The 24,196-nt window shown below is 34.9% G+C and overlaps 1 protein-coding gene across 2 annotated transcripts; it reads left to right on the top strand.

Annotated features, from left to right (window-relative positions):
• Positions 1 to 18,726: 18,726 nt before the first annotated feature.
• On the top strand, positions 18,727 to 22,786 carry LOC103444083 (protein LIGHT-DEPENDENT SHORT HYPOCOTYLS 10-like). Of its 2 annotated transcripts, XR_530598.4 has the most exons (3): positions 18,727 to 19,465; positions 21,157 to 21,205; positions 22,454 to 22,786. XR_530598.4 is itself a non-coding variant. In XM_008382995.4 (2 exons), exon 1 carries the CDS (start codon positions 18,878 to 18,880, stop codon positions 19,421 to 19,423), a length of 546 nt encoding a protein of 181 aa, XP_008381217.1. In that variant the 5' UTR covers positions 18,727 to 18,877; the 3' UTR covers positions 19,424 to 19,465; positions 22,454 to 22,786. The 2 variants fall into 2 exon arrangements, 1 of the variants encoding a protein (XP_008381217.1); XM_008382995.4 differs by lacking the exon at positions 21,157 to 21,205.
• Positions 22,787 to 24,196: the final 1,410 nt, after the last annotated feature.

The following is a 24,196-nucleotide window of genomic DNA, read 5'->3' as shown; positions in this document are numbered from 1 at the left end:
CGTTACCTTTATCTTGCCCGCTAAGGCACCAAAATATTTGATTCTTTTGTCATATTGCAGTGTGTGGAATCATGCTTCTACTCATACTCTTGAGAATATTTCTTTTTTTCACTATTTGGATTTAGATTCTTAACTTTATTATTCTCTGTATCGGTCATTCAAGTAATATATGTTTTGTTATGTTTGATTTATGTAATTTGGGTCTTTACAGAATTGGATATTTGGTATACTGAAAAGTGGACTAGCATTCAACAACTTTAGATTATAATGATGTAGACTCTATGCATGGATGTGTTTTCTTGATAATCAAGACGTGGTGAAGGAAAACTTTTACCTGTTTATCATAGTGAATTTGTAATTTGAGTTTTGTAATGTTGTGTTTGGTATTCAATAATTGGATTTGGATTGAAATTTCCTATGTTTTATACCATAGTTTGCTTCATTTGATTTTATACCACAGTTTTCAACCTCTGCAATAGTATGAATAGTTTTCTTATGTATGTAATCCTGCAACATAGATCTTGTTATTACTAATATATGCTATTTCTCATTCCCATTCCCCACCAATATATGGCTATAAACTATGCCCCCAACACTCTGGATTATGCGATGAAACCATGCTGCTTATAGCTAATACCTTTATTTTTGCTATTTTGCTATTTGTTTCCCTACACCAACCATATATGCTATTGTCTCGAATGCTTTGCCCAAGTTGTATATTCAAATAAGTTCACTAGATTTGGTGTTTTAGTTTGGTTTTGAATATTTTTCCCAAAAAAAGATAAACTTAATAATTTATCTCTCTCTCTGTGTTTGTGTATATATATATATCAAGGAAAATGTTATATATTTGACTATTCTTTGTCTATTACTAATTCATTGGCGGATTAGTTACTTAGGATGCGTTGCTTGTTTTTTTATACACATTTGATAGCTTTTATATGCAAAACATAAACAAAAACATGTTGGTGTTGGTGGATTATGTATATTATGTGCCATGTAATATACTCTAATAAATTGACTAAAAGTATTGGAATGTAACTTTTTTATTTATTGTTTTTGTAGATGTTGAATTTAATTTCAAACCGTTGGGCAGCTAGTAAGGTCAATCAGACACCTTCTCCAGCAGATAATGCTGCTGCCACCTCCCCACTTGATTTGGGCACGACGGGTGTGCCTTCTATCACGCCTTTCAGTCCAACGATGTCTCCAACTCCTGCATAATCGACTTTTTCGGTGATGCATCCTCTACTAAGCACCTGACGGACTCATTGACGGCCCCGAAGTTTTGAGGAGGCTGAGCAGTCTGGTGAGGCTTCCTTTGTCTATGAAAATGAGTCCCAGACAGGTAATGCATCTTTCTCATAGTATTTTCAATTTAACAATTTGGAATTTAGATTATAATTGTTTTAAAGTCCCCAATTGGTATAAAGTGTTTGAATTGTTAGGTGGATGTGTTGTTTTTGTTGTTATATTGTCTGCAGGTTTTAGGAAATGTTATATTTTTAGGGAGGTTCTGCCGAATTTTCGATAGAAAATAGAATTCGTCTAATGTTTACTTTGTTTATTTTGTAGTTCAGAAAAAATAAATAAATAAATCAGGGGCCCATGTAGACTTCTGAAGAAGTCACAAACCACTCGCACCACGACCAAGAAGATCACCATTACGTGGGATCCTTGACATCGTGCGGCTGCAATAAGGGAGCAGCACAGTGCGTTGGCCAGCGACATTGGCTCAGTTATCAGGAATCATTGCCCCCTCTTGTGGGAGTCATGGAAAGTTGTCCCACCTGAAGTCAAGGAAGTAATTCTTCATGAATTATCGATAAGTATTTTCAACCTCAAAATTTAAATTTTTATTAAAGTACACAAATATTATAAATTGTAACTACTATTTATTTGTTGTGTTTTTCAGCATCACTATGAGCTCATGAACCTTGATGCCAATCAAAACCAGTACATCAATGACCTTTGTGCCGGTAGGTTCACTCAGTGGAAGAGTGACCTCCACAAGCATTATGAGAAATATGACGGTTCGAAGGTCGCTTTAGCAGTTGGGTGCCCTAAGTAGTTGGTGGACAGTTGGGATGAATGGGAGTGGCTCTGCGGACATTTTCAAGACGAGGAATACCTCGTAAGTATAATATATATTTCGATAATATTTAATCAAAATTTTTATATTTTTCAATAATATTTTAATTTTTTTCATTAATTTGTTATAAATATCTAAACTAATACGTTTTTTAATTCAACAGGAAAAAAATGAAGGCAAACTCGATCAATCGGTCGAAGAAGAAACTTCTTCACCGTTCGAGTTCACAACGCTTCTGTTATAGGTTGGAGGGGCGACGCAAGGTAACCATATATTTATTTTAAGTTTTGATTCTTTTTACTCTCTATTACACAATTGGTAATCTATGTGTTAATAATTTTTTTTTTATTCAAGGGGGTCAAAGTTTCCTGAGATTGACATGTTCAAGGAGGTATACATTTGGCTCAGGGATGAGCTGACGGAGCAAGTTTGACACACCCCGTCCCGAAGGAGGGCATGCTGGCCGTCACGTGAGAGTGACGTAACCATTTGCACAGTACGGAAGCTTTAAGATACAATTTATAAGTTGATACACCCGAAGGTGAGTCCTAATTTTGTCCAATCTGTCAGAACACCGTCGAATTCCTCGTAGTCACCACACCTTTGTGATTCCTGAACCTGGAGGGGCGCAAAACCAAAATTGAGTGGGTCAGTAAAATAATTCTTTTCAAATCCAATTTTTTTTCAAAGCATTGTAACCCCTCTCCGTAAAACCTGTATACTTTCCCAGAAATGTAAAATATAAATATACATATATATTCTCAAAACTTCATTTTTACTATCTCAACATTTTTCTTTATCAATCATGCCATGCCATGTCTAATTCAACAGTTAAGTATGGATGCATCAACAATAATCATATCAGGTGCAAGAAAGTAATCAACCGGAGGCCCTCTAATAGCCCTGTACGGTTGAACCTAGAGCTCAAAATCTATCAATCTCACACTCTGCCGGAGTCACTCCACGTGACCTGTACGGCCTTCTGCACATAAGTTACGCTCTAGTGCTTCTCATAAATCATCTGTACACATAATCTAAGGTCACCCACCAGTCGGAATCTCACTAACACTCTCGCGACTGGCCTGTCGTACCCACTCCACGTGGACTGTACGACTAGCATCTACTTGGATCCAAGGCGAGCGTGCGATGCGGTGAATACTATAAGCACTAAACCATGGTGCAGGATTTGAGCTCAATATATATCAACATCATCATAACAGAAATAAATACTCACATGTGCGTCCACCGCACCATTTCATACATATGCATCATAAATCAATTCTTACCTGTGCGTCCACCGCACCAATTCATACATATGCATCATAAATCAATTCTTACCTGTGCGTCCACCGCACCAATTCATACATATGCATCATATATTAATTCATGCATGGCATTTCAACTCACATTTCTATATACTTTTCATATCAATTCTATGCATGGTATTTCACTTCCCGTTTTTCCACATAACTCATATGCATTTCATTTTAAACATATTTTCATTTCAATTCAATTTCTGGGAAACGTCAAGTATATATATATACGGAAAACAAAAATGCCCACTCACCTGGAGTTCGTCCAACAACTCCCTAGCACCACACATCAAGGCGTCACGACGATCGCCGCCTAGAATAGTAATCAAATCCAACCTCAGAATTCATATCGATAGAATATATAACTTATATAAAATACGTCACTACGTAGTTCGATCCGGAAGATCTGCCACTCAGATTAACAGTATACCACGCCTTCCTCCGCAGAGATATTGTCCGCTTTGTGGTGGAACCCGGCGCACCGGTCCGACCCCACTCACGGGTTTGTTTTTGCAAGCCGCAGCTCCAAAACGCGTCTCTGAAGAGTACCTGCGAACGAATACATATAAGGCCCAAGGACAGCCCTCACGTCGTCGATGTGGGATACTACAATCCACCCCCCTTAGGGAGACCGACGTCCTCGTCGGCACACCGAACGGCCGTGAGTCTGGCTCTGATACCAAACAGTATACCACGCCTTCCTCCGCAGAGATATTGTCCGCTTTGTGGTGGAACCCGGCGCACCGGTCCGACCCCACTCACGGGTTTGTTTTTGCAAGCCGCAGCTCCAAAACGCGTCTCTAAAGAGTACCTGCGAGCGAATACATATAAGGCCCAAGGACAACCCTCACGTCGTCGATGTGGGATACTACAAAGTTCATGTAAGTTATTTCAATATTTTAATATTCAATTAGTATTAATATTAATTACATGTATATTAAAATTAATTTGTTTGTTTTCATTTTTCTAGTCCACCATGGTGGAGAAGGGCCAGACCGTTCTGGAGGAGGTGGCTTCCCAGCTTCCCCCAAAGACCCCGATCAAGGAGGTGTTTCCCCCTGAGGATGCGGGTTTTCAGAACGTGATGGACACACTCGATCAGACCCTTGGTCGTAGGCAGGGGAATGTTCACAGGGGACTTAGGAAAGCCCGCCTTCGGGTCTCGTTTGCCTCCTCCTCTAGGCAGAGAACAGAAGACGTCGAATCTCTCACATCTGAAGTAGCAGACCTAAAGGAGCAAATTGCTGCCTAGCAATCTCAGCTTGCAGCCCAAAGCAGTTTAATAAACCAAATTCGTTTCACCCCTCAAATCTATGGCTTTCGATTCCCCGACATTGAACCACCTCCAGCAATGACCTCTTAGCCCCCCGCTGCAGCAGCTACGACTTCCTAGCCCCCCAACGTAGCAGCAACACCACTAGCAGGCAATTGTGACGTGGATGACTACATATTGTAATTTTTTTTAATCATTTTCAAATTTTAATATATTTCTTTTCGTTGTATGTACTCTTTCAATAATTTTTTTTTAGCAATCAATAATTTTTGAATTCAATATTCTTCTTTACATTTTCTGTTTCTAATTTCATTAAATTAATTTGTACATAAAACAGTATTGTCAACATTTAAAAGGAAATAATAAATAATAAATAAATAAAAATTATTTTTAAAATCTTATTGCTACAGCCTATATGTCAGTCGCGCAAGGGTTAGCGCATCGAACCCCAGTTTCGTCGCTTAGAGTATCACGCGCAATGAACACTCATTTGTTGCTCTTTGTTTCGCACAACATTCATTTCACGCAACGAAGAACTTTCCTCCGTCGCGCAATGTATGACATCATGAGTTTTGCACGACAGAATTTGCGTGATGTCCTCTTCTCAACAACCGTATTCGCCTTTGCGCGACAGCTGTCACGTCATCACCCAAATAGTTATGCTTAGTAGTGATTTACCCATCATCCATGAACATAGTTCAAAGAAATATAATGTTCATACATTTACAAATCCATATTAGTATATATGATTTATATAATACCTATAACATAGATTATAGTCAGCACAATTAACCTGTGATGGAAGTAGGAGAAAAAAAATTGAAATAGGGATTGAAAGGGAGAAACAACATTTAATTTTTAAATTTAATCCTAAAATTAAGTAAAATATAATCCAATAAATAATAATTAACATTTATGATAATTTAATAAAAAGATAATAAAAATAAGCTAATCTAAATAATCAATGTATGAACCTAATCCAACAAAGTGAACTAACCAAATGATAACTTACCAAATTGGTATTATATCAGATGTACTCTTATGCAATAGAATAAAAAAAAAAAAAACAATTCACATTTAAAGGTAAAACTAAATGTAAAAAGAGATTATTTGGTTCAAATAAAATTTGCCCTTAAATTATTTGAGACGTATATTTAATTTCAATTCCCGCCTCCCCCACACCCACACGCACACCCCACAGCAGGGTTTGAAAAAGGAAACCCTAGAATGGCATTTAAGAAAAAGGAAAGCAAAAATATCATTGTTTCCAAGCTTTTTTGAACTTACTAGCTTGTACAATTATGGTGTCTACAGTGAAGGCTTTAAAGAGAAATTATTTTCTTTGGACACGTTTGAATGTTACCTAACAACAAACATGCATGTCTACCATAATTCACATATCGTAGCTATAAACTTACTTAGTGGGATTACTGGATTGCTCGCTGATGGATGCGCTATAGTCGTTGGCACCAAAGCACAAAGAAACTTGATCATCTTTATGTTTTCCTTCTCAGGCTAAGAGAATGAACATTCAACCTAATTCATCTAGCTATAAGCAGTCTTACCTTACTCATTTCACGGGTTATGTCTAACATTATTGAATAATTACTCATTAATCTAAATTGTTGTTGTACAGCTTCTTTGTTAAAAAAATGATAAAATTATACAAAAAGCTGCTTGTCTTCATGTTGAGGGCTGTTGGTTGAATGTATTTGCAAGGATATGGAGTGATTGAGATTCCCCTTCATCTTTACCTACAAAGTGTACTTAGATCTGAAATAGTGACTGAAACGCACTCTTTTTATCGCGCCATTAAGTGTAGAGTGTTTAATAAGCATATTGGTGAAGTGTCGTATCACCAATATCAATCATAGATGGCAGTGTTGTCAAATTCGAGTATGATTAACGAGTATGTGATGGCGACACAATTCTTCAAAGATGGTAACTAAAACTATTTTTTTTCATCGATTAGGTTGTGAAATGGTAACTTAACCACAAAAATAGTACTGAATGACAACGGCGGTAATGATGTTGACGTAGTGTGGATGATGGATGGTGGATGGTGGATGGTAATGAGAGTGAACATGTTCTTAGATTCAAACTTAATCAAAGAAGGAAGACCGCAAGGAAATGGCAAAAGCTTGTGCAGCTTTAAACATAAAGCAGTTGTACCTTCATTTGGAAACCACTACAAAAGAAGTCTATGCCCCAGATTTTGGTGCCATTATTAATTATACTTTTAGTCCTTTTAAGGGTAATGAAGAAGTACTCTAACTACTGTACTAGTTAAGTTACAATATGATGAGGTTTCGGGTAGAATTTTGTACTACCTAAGTACAAACCGAAATTTAATCTGATGCCATACCTTTTATCTATTAGGCAAGATTTAACAAACTAAAATGCTAAATTTCATATATCTTTCCACTTAACGACTGAACTTTTTGGCCCATTTTGGATCTTTCCAGTTATTTTTGGAATGAAGAGGATCACAAAGGGACCGTGTTTGAACAAGGGCGCATTATACCCATTTCGTATAAAATAAAACTCTGTCAAATATAGAGTTAATTACCAAATTTTCATCCTTATAGCTCTAACAAGTAAAATTCAAGGGGTGTTTTTTTTTTCTTACCTGCGTTCTTCTCTTCTTATCATTTTCTATTCATCATAAAATGTGCGCTGTCTTACATTCACGACGTCAAAATTCGTATTTCTTTCTCAAGTAACTGGTATATGTGTGTGTGTGTGTGTGTATGTATATGTAGAAACTTAAAGGGGACAATATAAAATGGATATTGCTATTCACAAACTCATTTTTACCTCCCACACACCCTTGTTAATTTTCGGCTATTGATCATCTTCAATTTATTTGATTTGATGGCCAAAAATTGATAGGGGTGTCTGGAAAATAAAATTAGGTATGTGGATAATATTACCCTATAATCAGGAAATTTGAATTTGAATTTGAATCTAAGGGTCTAGATGAATAGTTTAATAATCGGGAAATTTTTCAATAATTCTTAAATAATTCAATGTGAGAGCTAGCTAGCATTTTAATACCAAATATATTTCTTTAAATTCAAAGAAATTGCCTGTGGATGCCAGCAATGTATTTCACCAACGCATCTAGTTAAAACACTTGGTTTTTCCACTTAATACTACGGCTTAGATATTATTCTTCACTTGTAAATGAGAAATTTTAGATTTGAAGCACGTTGCAAGTTATAAACCAAATTACTCGCTAACCCCTTGTAGTGTAAATGTATCATTGAATTTCCAAAAAAGAAGAAAGAAACAATCTCAGTAAAATTAAGTAACTAAATCAGTTTAGGTTAGTTTTCTTTTGAGAACAAATGATACTGTACATTAAGGATAGAGGAAAAGACTCTATCCACCAGAGCAATTCACCTCTTGTAAACAAAAATCAAACATACGTACGAATTGTGATAAGTAGTTCAATCTTCGTACACTGAGTATAGCATAAAGGAGGCCCTGCAACATGCTTTACGAAACAATGGGGCGGGTATCAGATTTGAGATGTGATGGTATTCACCCAAACCCTAACCCTATTAGTGTAATAAAAAGGCAGGTTAGCATAAAAAGAAACAAAAAAGTACATAGACACGAAATTAGCAAAAACTATAGCGACAAGCTGCACGTTCGTGTCAATTCTGAGCCATGAGGAGGATGCATGCAAAAGGAAAGGAATGATTAATAAAGACAACCAAAAATCAAACATGGAATCTTTGCGATTTTACCATTTTCTGGACAATGCCACAACCTAGAGGACATGCAATAGTCCCCGACCAATAATTTACTTAATCGATTGCTCAGAGACAGCAGCTACATTTAAATGGAAATGGCAATATTTAAATCTCGTTTGAACTATAGAGTAGGGCTCTTTCGGGTTCAACAATCATGGCTTCTTGCAGTGACTACACAAAACAAACACCATAAACCCTTTAAAAGACGGAAGAAATTATCAGACTGGCATATTAAATGGGAAGGCGTTAAGTCAAGGGTGACTGTGATTCCCACGTCATTGAGAAAGAATCACACATTGATGATGGAAGAAGAGATCTTGCATGTGCTTATAAGTGAGTAAGGTTATTCTTCATATTTGCCAATCTGTTTTATGGTAAAATCTCAACTTTCTTGATGACATTAGAACAGGTTATCCCACGTGTGAATTACAACGGCCACACATGAGGGGGTGTGTTGAGAATGAATTCCACATTAATTAGAAGAAAGACCTTGCATGGGCTTATAAGTAAGTTTGGCTACTCCCCATATCACAATTGATTTTATGGTGGAACCTCAACTTTCTTGACACATGTTATAAGTAAAAGTTTACTCGATTGGATTACTAATAGATGATTTCAATCTAAATTGAATTAGGCTTAAGTCAAGAATAAAAGAATTTACTTACTTTAGAAGATAAATGTTGTGACTACAGATCCTTGTACGAGCTAAGTTTTACACAAATAATTTCATGTACATGTACACACTGCTATGTAGTGTTACTATTCAATTAAAATTATAATACATGTATTTTAAAAGTAAGACATATTAATTATGTTTTAACTCGTATTATGACACATAAAACCCACATATAGTACTATTCCTGGTACACACAATTGTCATTTTGAACTTACAATTTCATTTCGTTATATTATGAACTGTAATTAAGAATGTGTACACACACAACTAAGGAATTATGATGCTTAGTTTGCATACCTTAATACAATAATAAGTTGACAAATATGTGTTTTCTCATGGCAAGACAATTTCTTTATACCTTATTATATAGCATGGGATCATTTTATATAATTGAAAAATTAATTTTTGCATTTATCTTCCTCTGCACATTCCTCTTTAGTTCTTGAATTGAATAAATTCAAAGAGATTCAAGGATGTACATACAAAAATATAGTGCAGAAACCATTTCCCAGGAACATGCCACCTACAATGTAAATTTCACACTTGAATTCTATGGCACAGCAAACCAAATTTGAGACTTAAATTAAAGGATATTGTTTGACTTTTTACATGAAGATGTAACGTTGTGCAAACATCATATTGGACTCTTTCACCCTTTTTGTCATCTCTAAATATCATTGAAAAAATTCTTTCAATTTGGAAACCGTTGACCATCTTTATGTGAGAAAAAATCGATGGTTATTGTAATAAGTAACATACTTATGATAAACTGTCCACTTGTTTGATTAATCATATATGAAACAGCCTCCAAATCAAGTTTTCGTAGAAATAATCTTTACATTTACAATGTAGAGAATAAATGATTCCAACTATAACATTTGCACTATATAATGATGTCACCTTATTATGTTATGTTAGGAGGAATCTTCCTGTACGTAAAGGGTCAAGCAGTGTCCATATAAAATATTATCAATTAAGCTCTGGAGTTTCAGATAATAATCCTAGCTGGATCTGATCAAGAACATGTAGAATCATCTACAATCTGCCAAATTTATTTGCAGCCACCAAAAGTAGTTTCGCCAGTCCAAATTTTTTTATTTTCTTTTTTGGAGATCAAATGAAAGATTATAAGACCGATAACATACTAGGCAGACACGCTAGTTGCAACCAATAGGTCACACACGCATTAACAGAAAATCAACAACTCCAAAATTACAAACTATAAAGAATATGATACATTTCTTAGCTATGGAAAACTCACATCCAAGCAACATGAAAGATAACGCTCACATAAATTAAATCTTGCAAGTGAGCTACCAGAAAGGCACCACAAGAAAAACCACAAATTCTTCATCTAAATGTGGGAAGCTGCCTACACTTGGCTCTTCATGGGTTCGCAAAAGGTAGGGTCGATAATGAAGGATTTTTATTTTACAAGAGATCTTCGTATAGTTTTTTTTATATTTTTAAAAAACGACCTTGTATCGTCTAAAAAAAACGAAAAAAAAGAACGAGTTTGTGTACTTTTTTTTTTTAATATATACGACGGTATATTTAACTTAAGGGATGAGGGATTTGGACGAAATCACACAATGACGAACCATGGTATTTTGGTTTGAACTGATTTTCGACGATAATTAAATCTAAAATGTTTCATTAACAAGTAAAAATGAATACTTCTATACTGTAGTACTAAATAACCTACTATACATTTGAACTGTTAAACATGCATTATGTAAAATGATAAGGACCATTGATCACGAATCGAACAGTTATGACCAACTTTAGGACATACCTGTTTGCGCTACAAGGACCCTGTACCGATAGACTTTGGGCAAAGGCATCTATCTTTCCGCGTGGGACCCATGAGATTGGTTGATCGGCTGTCATCTCCTTCAAATTAACGTGTACTTTAGGATACCTGCCTCCCGAATCATGGCAGGTAGAATTTTGGCGCCGAAACAACCACAGTAGGTTTAGTGCCAAAATTTGTTCACATGCCTAACCTAATCTTAGTTCTCAGTGAAAATTTAAAGCGAGCCAACAAAGCTCCAAATTTTCGTACTTGTTTTCCAGTTAGGTTTTAGTTTTTTGTCGTAATTAATTGAAGGTTATGCTACGAAGTTATGTGATCAAAACTCTAAATTCTAAATTGTCAACGCTTAACATTAAACACTGAACTCTTAAACCCTAAATTTCTTTTTTCTTTTTTCTTTTTTACCTCTTCAAGTAAAGTCTATTCGATGTCTGCAAGGAGAAGTACTGTTTTTGCGGTTGAGGAGGTGAGGAGGTCTTGGTGGAATCACAATCAGCAAAACTCATAAACTTATTACATACAAGAATTTGATGTTGCGAGTTATACATTAGTTAAAATGTAAATAGTAGTTTATTGTCCCATATTGGTGAAGTACATATGTAATACCAATTGTAACTCCTATATATACTCCACTTTGGAGATTAATGAATTAATAAGAAATTCCCAAATATTATCATATATTTTTGGTATTTACCATGTTTAGTTTAATATTGGTATTTACCATGTTTAGTTCAATATAGCGTCAGAGCAGTTCGCTCTTGGTGACCTGTGTGCTTTAAATTTTGTGCCCACATTTTTTGTGATTTCTTCCGTGTGAAAAAAAAAAAAAAAAAAAAAAAAGTGTCGTGCTACAGCGTCGTGAACAGTGGTCTTCTACAGTGCGTGAACAGTGATTGCTACAGTGCCGTGAATAATTTAGTTACTTTATGTTTGTGGGTACTTTATGTTTGTGGATACTTTATGTTTGTGGGTGGTAATTTAGTTACTTGGAAAAGCAAGAAACAAAAAGTGGTGGCTAGGTCAAGTGCAGAAGCTGAGTTTCGTGGTATGTCTCATGGTGTATGTGAGTTGTTGTGGTTGGAAAAATTGTTGAGAGATATTGGGTTTAAACACAAAGGTGCTATGAAACTTCATTGTGATAACAAGGCTGCTATTGAGATTGCTCATAATCCAGTGCAACATGATCGAACAAAACATGTGGAGATTGATCGACATTTCATTAAGGAAAAATTGGATGCTAGAATTATTATGTTTCCGTTTGTGAGATCTGAAGATCAACTGGCTGATGCTCTTACTAAGGCTGTGTCTAATAGTGCGTTTTCCGACTCGCTTGACAAGTTGGGCATGCGTGACATCTTTGCACCAACTTGAGGGGGAGTGTTGCGAGTTATACATTAGTTAAAATGTAAATAGTAGTTTATTGTCCCACATTGGTGAAGTACATATGTAATACCAATTGTAACTCCTATATATACTCCACTTTGGAGATTAATGAATTAATAAGAAATTCCCAAATATTATCATATATTTTTGGTATTTACCATGTTTAGTTTAATATTGGTATTTACCATGTTTAGTTCAATATTTGCAATGTACTAACCTGAAGAAGTTCCACTCGATGAAGCCATGTATGTTGCAAACCAAAACTTGTGCGCTGTGAACCTTCTCCTCTCTATCAGATTGCCTATTGCTCAAACTAAGAATATGACTTAGTTCCAAAATAAGAGTGTTAATCTGTGCGAGCAGAGGCCAACTATATATATGTGTATATATATACATATATATACTACATACATACATATATATATATATATATATATATATATATATATAGGACTCCCTATTAAAATCCAAATGAAAACAACTTATGTTTTTCCATCACATATTAATTGCAATCGCAACCACTTAATCCTTTACAATGAAGAATTTAGCCTGCCAAGTCCAATAAGGCTTCCTTATACCTATTGGATTCCAACATACAATACCAAAACATCCAATCTCATGTTCATACTCATACATTCTCCCACTTGAACATTAGATCAATTTTAGACTAATGTACGAATGCATCTCAAAATATAGAAACTAAGAATTATGGACTACAAACAAGATGTAGTATTAATTAAGAGCTTACATGTATCCAATCTGCAATTTATAACTCATGATTCAAACTTGATATGGCTAAGTAAAGAAACAAACTTGCTCCCATTTGTCAAAAGATCAAAACATTAATCACCAAAGAGAGCAACATATTCATCAAAAGATCAATTCATAACTAAAACTTTAAAACAAACAAATTGTTTTCCAAAGTATCAATTGAAACCAATGCACAATCGAATCTGTCTTCCAAAACCACAAAACCTCTAAAGATCGAAGTAATGAGCCTTGAGACATTTATTGAAACATAAAATTAAACAAACTAGCTATTATTTAAAATAAATTAACCTTAGTTACATTAAGACTGCACTTCTTGTTTCATAATTGCAATCCTATGTTACAGAAATGCGAAGTACTACTCCCACTGACCTAAACATTCTAGCACTCCCATTTTTACAACATGATGTTTAAACTCTCCAATAGGTAATGCTTTAGTCAAAGGATCAGCACGCATCATAGAGGTACTAATATGTTGCACTTCAATCACCCCCTTCTTGACTTGCTCCCTTACTTTAAGAAACTTCACATCCATTAACCTAGAAGCTGAAGTTCTTTTGTTGTTCTTGGAAAAAAAACACTGCTGAATTATTGTCACAATGCATTTTCACATGCCTTTGAATTGAACTAACAATCTTCAATTCTGATATGAAATTCATGAACCAAGCCGCTTGTTTCATGCCCTCAAAACATGCTACAAACTCATCCTCCATAGTAGAGGTAGCAATAACAATTTGTTTTCAACTTTTCCATGAACTGCACTTACATTAAGCACAAAAATATAACCCAATGTAGACTTCCTATCATCCACATCTCCAGCTAAATCCGAGTCAATGTACCCCTCAAGTTCCAGAGAGTCACTCTTGCCATATACTAACATATAACCCTTGGTTCTCTGCAAGTATCTCAAAACTTTCTTAATAGCTACCCAATGTGCTTCTCCTGAATTTGCTTGAAACCTACCTAGCATGCCTACAATGAAGGCAATGTCTGGTCTTGTACAAATGGTTGCATACATAAGGCTTCCAACCAGAAAAGTATAAGGTTTAGATTGCATCTTTTTAACTTCTAAGTCTGTTTTGGGACACTAATCTCTCGAAAATTTATATCCCTTGTTTACTGGTACTTGACCATTGTTACAACTTTCCATATTGAACCTTAGCAACACTCTATTAATGTAGCCTTTTTGAGATAAGCCAAGAAGTCTCAGTTCCGATCTCTAACAGTTTCAATTCCCAGCAAAGTGGACCTCACCAAGATCTTTCATCTCAAAATTCTCACTTAGCATTCTCTTGGTACTTTGCAACAAGTGTTGACATGAACTGGCAAGGAAAATATCATCAACATAAAGCACCAGAAAAATGAACTTTGAACCAACAAACTTAATGTATATGCAGTCATCTAACTTGTTATCTACAAAACCTTGGGAAGAAATAATTTGATCAAACTTTAAATACCATTGCCTTGAAGCCTGTTTTAAGCCATAAATGGATTTGTTTAGCTTGCACACCATATTTTCTTTCCCCCTTTCAACAAATCCAGTTGGTTGCTTCATAAATATATTCTCTTCTAAGTCTCCATTTAGAAAAGTCGTTTTCACATCCCTTTAATGCAACTTCAAATCAAAATGTGCAGCCAAGGACATAACAACCCCATTGAATCTTTAAAGGAAACATGTGAGAAGGTATCATTGTAATTGATGCCTTCTCTCTGAGTGAACCCCGTAGCAACTAGCCTTGCTTTGTATCTCTCAATTCTGCCCTGAGCATCTTTCCTAGTCTTGTACACCCACTTGCAACCTATAGGCTTAATATGAGATTCCACTATTGTCCAAACATTGTTTTTAAACATGGATTCCAACTCATCCTTCATTGCATTTTGCCATAAAACTGATTTAGAACCTTCTATGGCCTAAGTGTATGTGAGTGGGTCATCAATATCACCAATGTCAAATTCAGCTTCTTGTAGATAAACATAGTAACTCACAGTTGTTGATCTTCAGATTTTACTTGATTTTCTTGGTTCAATTTGAGTTGACACTTCCACATATTCATGTTGATTCAATTTTGTGATAGTATCAGTAATTACAGCAAATTGATCATTGTCCTAGTATTGCCAACATCATAATCCATTTAATCACCCAAATCTTGTATACTAGTAGTCATTGAATGAGGAAATAATAAAATGGGATTTGAATCTACTTGTACAGAATGTTCATGAGTATGTTCAATCTCTTCAAAAACAAAATTTTCTCTTGATAAATATGAGATATCTTGATGTTCTAAAAGCATAGCATTGTGTGTTTCTTGAACTCGAGTATGACCTTGGGGAATATAGAATCTGTATCCTTTTGATTTCTCAGGATAACCGATAAAATAACAGGATTGCGTTCTTGGATCCATCTTCCTTTCACAAGAATTGTAGAACCTAGCTTTAGCTTTGCAACCCCAGACATGAAAATAGCTAAAATTAGGTACCTTGCGCTGCCACAACTCAAATTGTGTTGAAGAGACTGCTTTGCTTTGAACTCTGTTTAGTATATAATTTGCAATTTTCAAAGCTTGGGACCCTATTTAGTACATAACAAAACTCAGAACCTTATTACATATAAGAATTTGCAATGTACTAACGTGAAGAAGTCTCACTTGATGAAGCCTTGCAAACCAGAACTTGTGCGCTGTCAAACTTCTCCTTTTTGTCAGATTGCTTATTGCTCAAACTAAGAATAGGACTCAGTTCCGAAATAAGAGTGTTAATCTGTGAGAGCAGAGGCCAACCTATATATATACACAGATATATAATCCTCTCATTACATAATAAGGACTCTCTATTAGAATCCAAATGAAAAACAACTTATGTTTTTCCATCACATATCAGTTTCAATCGCAACCACTGAATCCTTTACAAAGAAGAATTCAGCTTGCCAAGTCCAATAAGGCTTCCATATACTTATTGGATCCCAACAGACAATACCAAAACATCCAATCTCATGTTCATACTCTTACAAAACTAACCATTAAATCGTACTACTCGTTGACTTTTCTTGATAATATTTAAACTAACATAGTTTTGAGCTTCATATTAAAATTGATATATATCTTCATCATGAACTTTATGCAATAGTTTTGAACTCTTACCTCTCCTCTTAATAGTAGTAAATATTTTTAAAAACCTAAATCTTATGCAAACCACATGATGTAATCAATGGCAAAGTCAAGAATTGTCAAGGAGATGACAAATACAAAAGGGTGCAAGATTAAAAATATGTCGGAGTTCCATTTCTTTTTGTGTTGTGTTTATGTTGTTTTGTGATTTGAACGAGGCGTTAATGGCTTGTGAATTCTTCTGAAAGATTGTTGACCTTGAATATTATGGTTGGTGCAGATGACAATGGAGAACTTGTGATGTTGAGTTTCAGCCTTAATTAACACTAAATGATCTATGTGAATCGTTCAGGGAGTGGAGTGCATATAGGGCAGGAGTAGTACCACTGGTCCTTAACAGTAATGATTATGTTATTGGATGCTATGTTCCCTATTTATCTGGTATCCAATTATATGGGGAATCAGTTCAATTACCAACAATCAATAATCATATATATATTAAACAAGAATTCAGTTAACTAATTAAACAACAATTCAGTCAATCAATAATCAATTCAATTAATTTTAATGTTGGAACCAAATTCACGCACCACCGCAGGTGGTGAAGATGTACAAATCCGAATAACTTGTGAAAGAGCAAACAATCGAACAAGTATAAGACCCCCGGGGGTGGGTTTAACGGTCAGGTTAGTAAGATGAACCCTAGACACGTGTATTTATCTCAATTAGGAGATAGACCTTTTTAGGATATAATCATGTAATGGGATTTCAGAATCAAAAGAAAACCAGATGGTTCCATAGATAGATATAAAGCTCGATCTATTGCTAAGGTCTTTCATCTACAAGAAGGATTAGACTACTCTGAAACTTTAAGTCTAATGGCAAAACCTATGACTATAAGGCTTCTTCTTACTTTGGCAGCTCAGTTTGAGTAGTTCTTGAATCATCTCGATATTAGCAATGCTTTCTAGCATAGTCATCTTACATAATCAATTTTTATGCAACAACTACCTGTTTTTGAGGATCCTACAGATCAAATCACATGTTTGCAGACTTCACAAATCCTTATTGGATTGAAACAAGTTCCTAGAGCTTGGTATGAAAAGTTACATGGTGCTTTGAACTCTCTTGGCTTCATTGGTTCTTAATCTGATCACTCTCTGTTTGTAAGATATAGATCACTTAAGGCAGAATATAGATCAGTTGTCAATACTGCTACAGAGATCACATGGATATGTAAATTGTTGGTTAATATTGGCTATTATGTTCCTTGTCCTCCTTAATAATGGTGTGATAATATCAACAATTTCTTTGGCTAAGAATTCTATTTTTCATGCTCAGACCAAGCATGTTGAAATAGATTACCACTACATCGGGAATTTTTTTTTTTGGAAAGGAAGTTTCTCTACAATTTGTCTGCACACGAGACCAGGTTGCTGATATTTGTCCCAAAATAGTGTCACAACCTAGGTTTTTGCTTCTTCGTGACAAACTATTCATGCTATTACCTTAGCTCAGTTTGAGGGGGCATATTAAAGGCAATATTGTAATAGCATCTGCTAAAGATAAAACTTGGGAGGTTATTAGTTTGTTATGTTAGTTTTGGTTTGTTAGGTTGAGCTATTAGTACAAGTATGTTTATAACTTGTATATATACACAAATGTAACTTTATTTCATTATCAATGAAATCATAATTTTTCCTATAACAAGTACTTTCCATAGTGAGCCATATTCGTTGTTTATATGTTCACTGTCTACATTGTACCTATTTTGTTTATTTATTCAAACTAAATCTTTTTAAGAAGATTAAATTTTAGTTGGCAAAACATCCAAACCAACAACAGTATTTTCTCTTTGTAGCAGATCTCTTTCAAATACTCTTCCTCTGAATAAGCCAAATACAAACAGTAAGATAGCAAAAAGATTCTCCCTAGCAATGATTTTTTTTTTGGATTATGAGCACTTCCATTGCATGTCCAGCGAATATATACATATCTAGCGAATTATGACCAGTTTCGAGAATGGGGACATATTAACTATGTACGTATTTGTTATTATGTTACTCAAATTAGAATACGTATAGTTGTTTATTATTAATATATTCTTATAAATGTAACAAATTAACTTTATCAATTACCTGTTATTATAGAAAAATTTTATTGGCATTCCAAAATTCTTATTTTCCACTCCAAATTTTTTGTATCTAGAAAGAAAGATACACTTGTGAAGTGTGCAAAATGAAATTTTCATAGTGAAAGATACACTTGTGAAGTGTGCAAAATGAAATTTTCATAGTGCTAATAACTATTCTTGTGTTATAATACGTAAAATAATAACATGCGTTGTTGTCTCTATAGAAAAAAAAAACAATTCGAGTTTCAAAAGACAGCAAATTTTGTAACTTATTGACAGACCAAAACGTATAGTTAGTGGTAATAGCACTATTAGAAAAGAAGAATATAAATGAAAAGATGAAGAAAAAGATGAACAGGAAGCATCATATGGCCCCGACCCCATGGGAGGTCTTCTCATCACTGGGCCCATAATGTGATTTCCGTCTTCCTCCCATCTTTGATTTTTCACTGCCTATTCCTTTCACCTCCTGCCCTTCATTATTTGTTCCTTTATTTAGCAAAACAAAAAATAAGTTCATCTGGAATATTCATTAAGTGATCAGTCATCACCGCTCTATGTCTAGAGAAAGAGGCAAAGATTTCGCCGAAGGATCGTCTGCTGGAGGTTCTCTGAATGATGATCAGCAGCAGCCTGCCACACCAAGCCGCTATGAATCCCAGAAGAGAAGGGACTGGAACACTTTTGGTCAGTACTTGAAGAACCAGAGGCCTCCAGTGGCGCTGTCTCAGAGCAATTACAACCATGTACTGGAGTTTCTTAGGTATCTGGACCAGTTTGGGAAGACCAAAGTTCATCTCCAGGGTTGCATGTTTTATGGGCAGCCTGAGCCTCCTGCTCCTTGCACATGTCCACTTAGGCAAGCCTGGGGCAGCCTGGATGCTCTCATAGGGAGGCTGAGGGCTGCCTACGAAGAAAATGGAGGATCCCCGGAGAACAACCCTTTCGCTAGCGGTGCAATCAGGGTTTACCTGAGGGAGGTCAGGGAGTGCCAAGCTATGGCAAGAGGGATTCCTTTTAAGAAGAAAAAGAAGAAGCCAAGTCCAAGCAAGGGATCCGGACCAAATGATGATGAATCAAGTTCTACCATGCATTTCTCTTGATGCATTTTGATTCCTTTGGCCAATTTCAGAATTAATCAAAGGGTAAGTAGATATTATATACACTAAATTATATTCAATTTCTTTTCATGGTTAATTAAGTACGTTCACATCATAAAAATTTAATTGGAGTTAAATGAAGAAAATTTTTGCCAGTGTACATGATATACCCCCAAAGCTTATAGTTGTTTGTTGTTGTTGGTTTTTTTTTTTTTTTTTGGATCAAATCCCCCAAAAATTATACTTAAAAAGAGAGAAAAAGACAGTTAAACTTGTGAGATGGAGTGCAGTCAAAGGACTGTAAATTGGTTTGATATGGAACTACATATATATGAAGAAAAAAATTAAAACCCTAACTGAACTGATATACTCAAATTAGTATTTGAGTGATAATGTTCTGATCGTGATCAGTAACTTTAACCAATAATAAATCACTCCACCTATATCGCGTTGTAATAACATCAGAAACAATAATCTCTTCTCTCCAACTTCTCCCTCTCTCCTCAGGTCCTCTTCTTTCTCTCTCTCTGAGACATTCTCACGATGCAATCTCCACTGTGACTGTCGTACGTTAATTAAAAATTGTTATCTATTTGTAGCTTTTCATTAATTTGGCTGATTCTGCAAATTTTTGGTGCCCCACGATTATTTGTCAAGAAATATATATCATCACGAACTTTCATACGTCAGGATATATAATTCAAAAATATAGACAAATGATTGAAATATATGATTAATTAAGGTTTAAGGTTTTCACAAATCTCTTTCATTCGTATTTTATTAGTTTTTGGCGTTCATCCATCTTTTTCTACTGCTTTTCTATCTTTTGGTTTTAATTTAACAAAGGTCATCATAGCGAATCTATAACACCCATGATGATCAATGCCACAACTAATTGCTCTTCTTTTATAAGTGCAGCTAGTAGTTCCGTAAAATGTCAGTTATACACAATAATTAATTAGTCTTCTTTTATACGCCCATTCTTATGTTCCTTTACCAATTCATTTTTGCTTGCTGTCGGCAGTACAAGATTCTGTTGCGTAGCGTTTCATCATGATCAAGGGCTTATTACAAAACACACACACACACACACACACACTGTGGGAAGAGGAAAAAAATTGTAAAAAGACATTAAAATAAAGTCTGATTATGCTGCTCAAAGGTTTTTACTTCACATGTCTTTGTCGGGTTTTCATAGGAACTTCATATTATTTTATGCATTAGGTTGATAGCTCAGAGTTAAATGGATCTCTCACTCAGAGTTGTGTGAATTGCAATTTACAGAAAATCTTATACTATTTGCACGTGTTTCGTCTAAAGACATACACACACGCGCGCACACACACACACATATAACTATGAATTTCCTGGCCTAATAGTCAAACACAGATTACAGAAAACGTGTTCGCAATTTCTAAGACCAAGGTTTACTAGGGTTTGATTATTTGTGTTGCTCTCATTTCATGCGAAACTCATGTGAAATTTGCATTCTTAATTACAAACATTTAAATTAGAGTACTATGCATACCCTACATAAAGTTCGTATATCAACAAAAAGTGTCGTTTAATCTAAACTAAAGATGCATCAATGATCTAGCATGCGTTGATGAGACTTCAGAGTATTTTGTATTGGAAATTGAAGTATTGAATTATATGTTTAAATTTTTACCTATTTTATTCGTTGTTAATTGATTTTGAATTGGTTTTTTTTTTTGGTCAAACGATATATTTGTTAGATTAAATATTAGATTCGGGAGCCAAAGGAGTTTGAACCCACGTCATTGTGTAAGGACAACACTCTTCTTCACCATCCTTAATTGAATTCATTTGAATACGTAATATCTTTAGTATTGCACATACAACTATGAATGCTTCCTTATTTAATGACTATATATTAATGCAGCTATTTTTTGTCAACATATTTGGATTGGACTATAATACATGCTGTAAATTCATGATCCTACGAGCCTAAAAAGTCAATGCCCATCTTTTCCATGTAGCTTTGGCGATGAGCACAGAACACACTCTGCAGTATATTTTTGTAGGTTTTGTATGCGCTCGCAGACACATATATACACCGATATTCTAAAACTAAATAGCTAGATACTTTAGCTGAAAACTTGAAGGTTTGTTTTTCAACCATTAGATCATCAAAAATGCTACTTTCATTATATTTTTCATACAACAATTGTATTAACTCTCTAATAGAAATGGGACCAGAGAGCTAGAACAAATATAGTATAAAAAATGTAGTAAGTGTGCGCATTACTCTAATAACATACCACATTTGTGGAACTCTAAAACTTGCAAAACCAAAAATAAAGAATAAAATAAAAATTAAATACACACACACAGAAAAAGATAATGCATCTTCACCACCTCTATTACAAGTGTGTCAGTTTTATGTGTCCAAATGAAATTATAGTTATACATGTGTGCACACATATATATTGCAACTATGCTCTCTTGGTAAGCAATCTAATATGTTATTTTGTAAAACTACAAAACCAAACACATTTTGATATTTTTTTTTAATACAATGATATATTAAAACTTAGGGATGAGGAAAATAAATTGGTATCAAACTCTATTCATGAGATTCGAATCTAAAACTCTGTACTTACAAGAAAAGAGAAATACTAGCACGAAGTGGCTACACATGATCATAGTTACAGTTGACAATTCAATAACATGATAGAATGTCTAAAGAAAGCAGATTATCACATAAGTAACACAAATTTAACCAATCACACACAGCAGTTTAAAATTGACTTCAAGCGAATTTAATTAAATACTGAATATTTACAAGTAGCACACATTTATTGTCCGATGGTTGATTGTTTAAAGGTCACTCATATATTATACACTGCAGTTCGTATTAACTCCAATATGGTTGCGTTGTGATTGTATTTTTGTTGTTAGGAGCTTATCCGATCGATAGATACATTCCAGCACTTTGAAACGGAACCAGTAACAGATGTACATACCCTTAATGTATAATCATCAAACTCATGATTTATTACTTCCTTGCAGGATCATATGAAAATTGAGCGAAAAGGAAGGAAATTGAGCCAAAAGGAAGGAATTGTTCCAAAGGAATTTGCCTGGATACTTTCAGTATTGTCAAGTTTGATTATGGCTTCTTTTTTTTTTTTCTTTTTTTTTCAGTCAAATTACATAAGGAATAAGTTGATCCATATAAGTAGCGATCACTTATGGCTTGCTGGCATGAACACGAATCGGTATTAGTTCCTTTTGTTAAATTGTAATTGGAGAATTTGAAAGCATGTAATAGATTATCGGAAATCGTTATGTCCATAGTTGTCAATACTATCAGGACTATAATGATATTATGTGTTTCCTACATATGTTGGGTTTAGGCATGTAGTGTCAACAATCACACTGGAAAGACCGCATTACTAGGATCTTACCTATACAAAATAAATTGATACAGAATTATTCTAGAAAACAATAAGCACATCGGAAGAACAACTCACCTAGAAGGTGACGCCATTGGAAGAACAACAAGAAGCAGACTTCTACTTCCAACACACAACGGCACTCTCTACCAAATGAATAGGGTTTTAGCTTATTCGAGAATCAGGTAGTGTGGGAGCAGGGACCTCTTCTAAGGGTTTCACTCAAACAATCCTATTATCAGTAGAGTGATAAGCCATATCCCTTTATGACTCTATTCCTCAGCATACACAAGATGAAGACTTCAATTAGACAGCTGCAACATAATTAAACTCCATGACTCTTATCCTATCAAGACTCTCAGACTCCTTGTGTCTCATGCAACTTGTATAACAAGTTACGTGTAACTCAAGAAATCCAGTTGTAAACTCATTGTCATTCAACCGAAGTTTTACATTCTCCCACTTGAATGTCAAGCAAAATCCAGTTGTTAACTCATTGTCATTCAACCAAAGTTTTACATTCTCCCACTTGAATCTCAATAAAATAAGACTCATGATGATCATTGAGCTTACAAGAGCATACAACTACCCTTCTTAGCAACCTGTCATTTCAAGCAAAATACAGAACCATAGAAAAAACAAGGTGCACTCTATTTTGCACTTCGCGCTCTATGATTACATACATATTAAACTTGAAACACTATGTTGCCATTAGAGTCATAAAGTCAGGAACCAACTAAACATGATGTTAGTTCCTCAGAACAAACTGAAAAATGCGTTCAGTACCAAAATTGTTTGAAGAAACATAAATTAGTCATAGGATCAAATCATCAGAATCAATTAATTATGAATTGTAATGCAAATGACAACAATAAACACAAGAAAAATAGTTTAATGCAGTTAACTGAGTGCTTACTCCCACTCATTAACTGAATCAAAAGACTCTTTTACACCCATGTTAAAGACATGCTTGTTGAAAACTCCCACAGATAAAGCCTTTGTTATTAGGTCAGCAACCATAACACTTGTGTTTATGTACTCTACATCGATAGTGCTTTTCTTCACTTCATCCCTCACCTTCAAGTACTTTATGTCCATCAATCTTCTTGCATAAGACCTCTTATTATTCACCGAAAAGAAAACTGTAACTTTGTTGTCACAATGCAACATGAGAGGCCTTTCAATGTCATCAATGATCATCAATCCTTTCATCATGTTCCTAAGCCAAATAGCTTGTTGAGTTGTTGCATAGCACCCTATGAACTTAGCCTCTATAGTTGAGGATGCTATACACTTTTGCTTCCAACTTTTCCATGACACTGCACCGTTTGCTAACAGAAAAATGTACCCATTTGTT

This window comes from Malus domestica, chromosome 09, assembly GCF_042453785.1.
Source record: "Malus domestica chromosome 09, GDT2T_hap1".
Taxonomy (NCBI): Eukaryota; Viridiplantae; Streptophyta; class Magnoliopsida; order Rosales; family Rosaceae; genus Malus; species Malus domestica.
Note: the sequence above shows the minus strand (reverse complement) of the source record. Positions and strands in the feature narration are given on the sequence as shown.

Bases quoted from the DNA above. Each gene is read 5' to 3' on its own strand.
- LOC103444083 (XM_008382995.4), top strand. From the start codon at position 18,878: ATGTCTAGAGAAAGAGGCAAAGATTTCGCCGAAGGATCGTCTGCTGGA.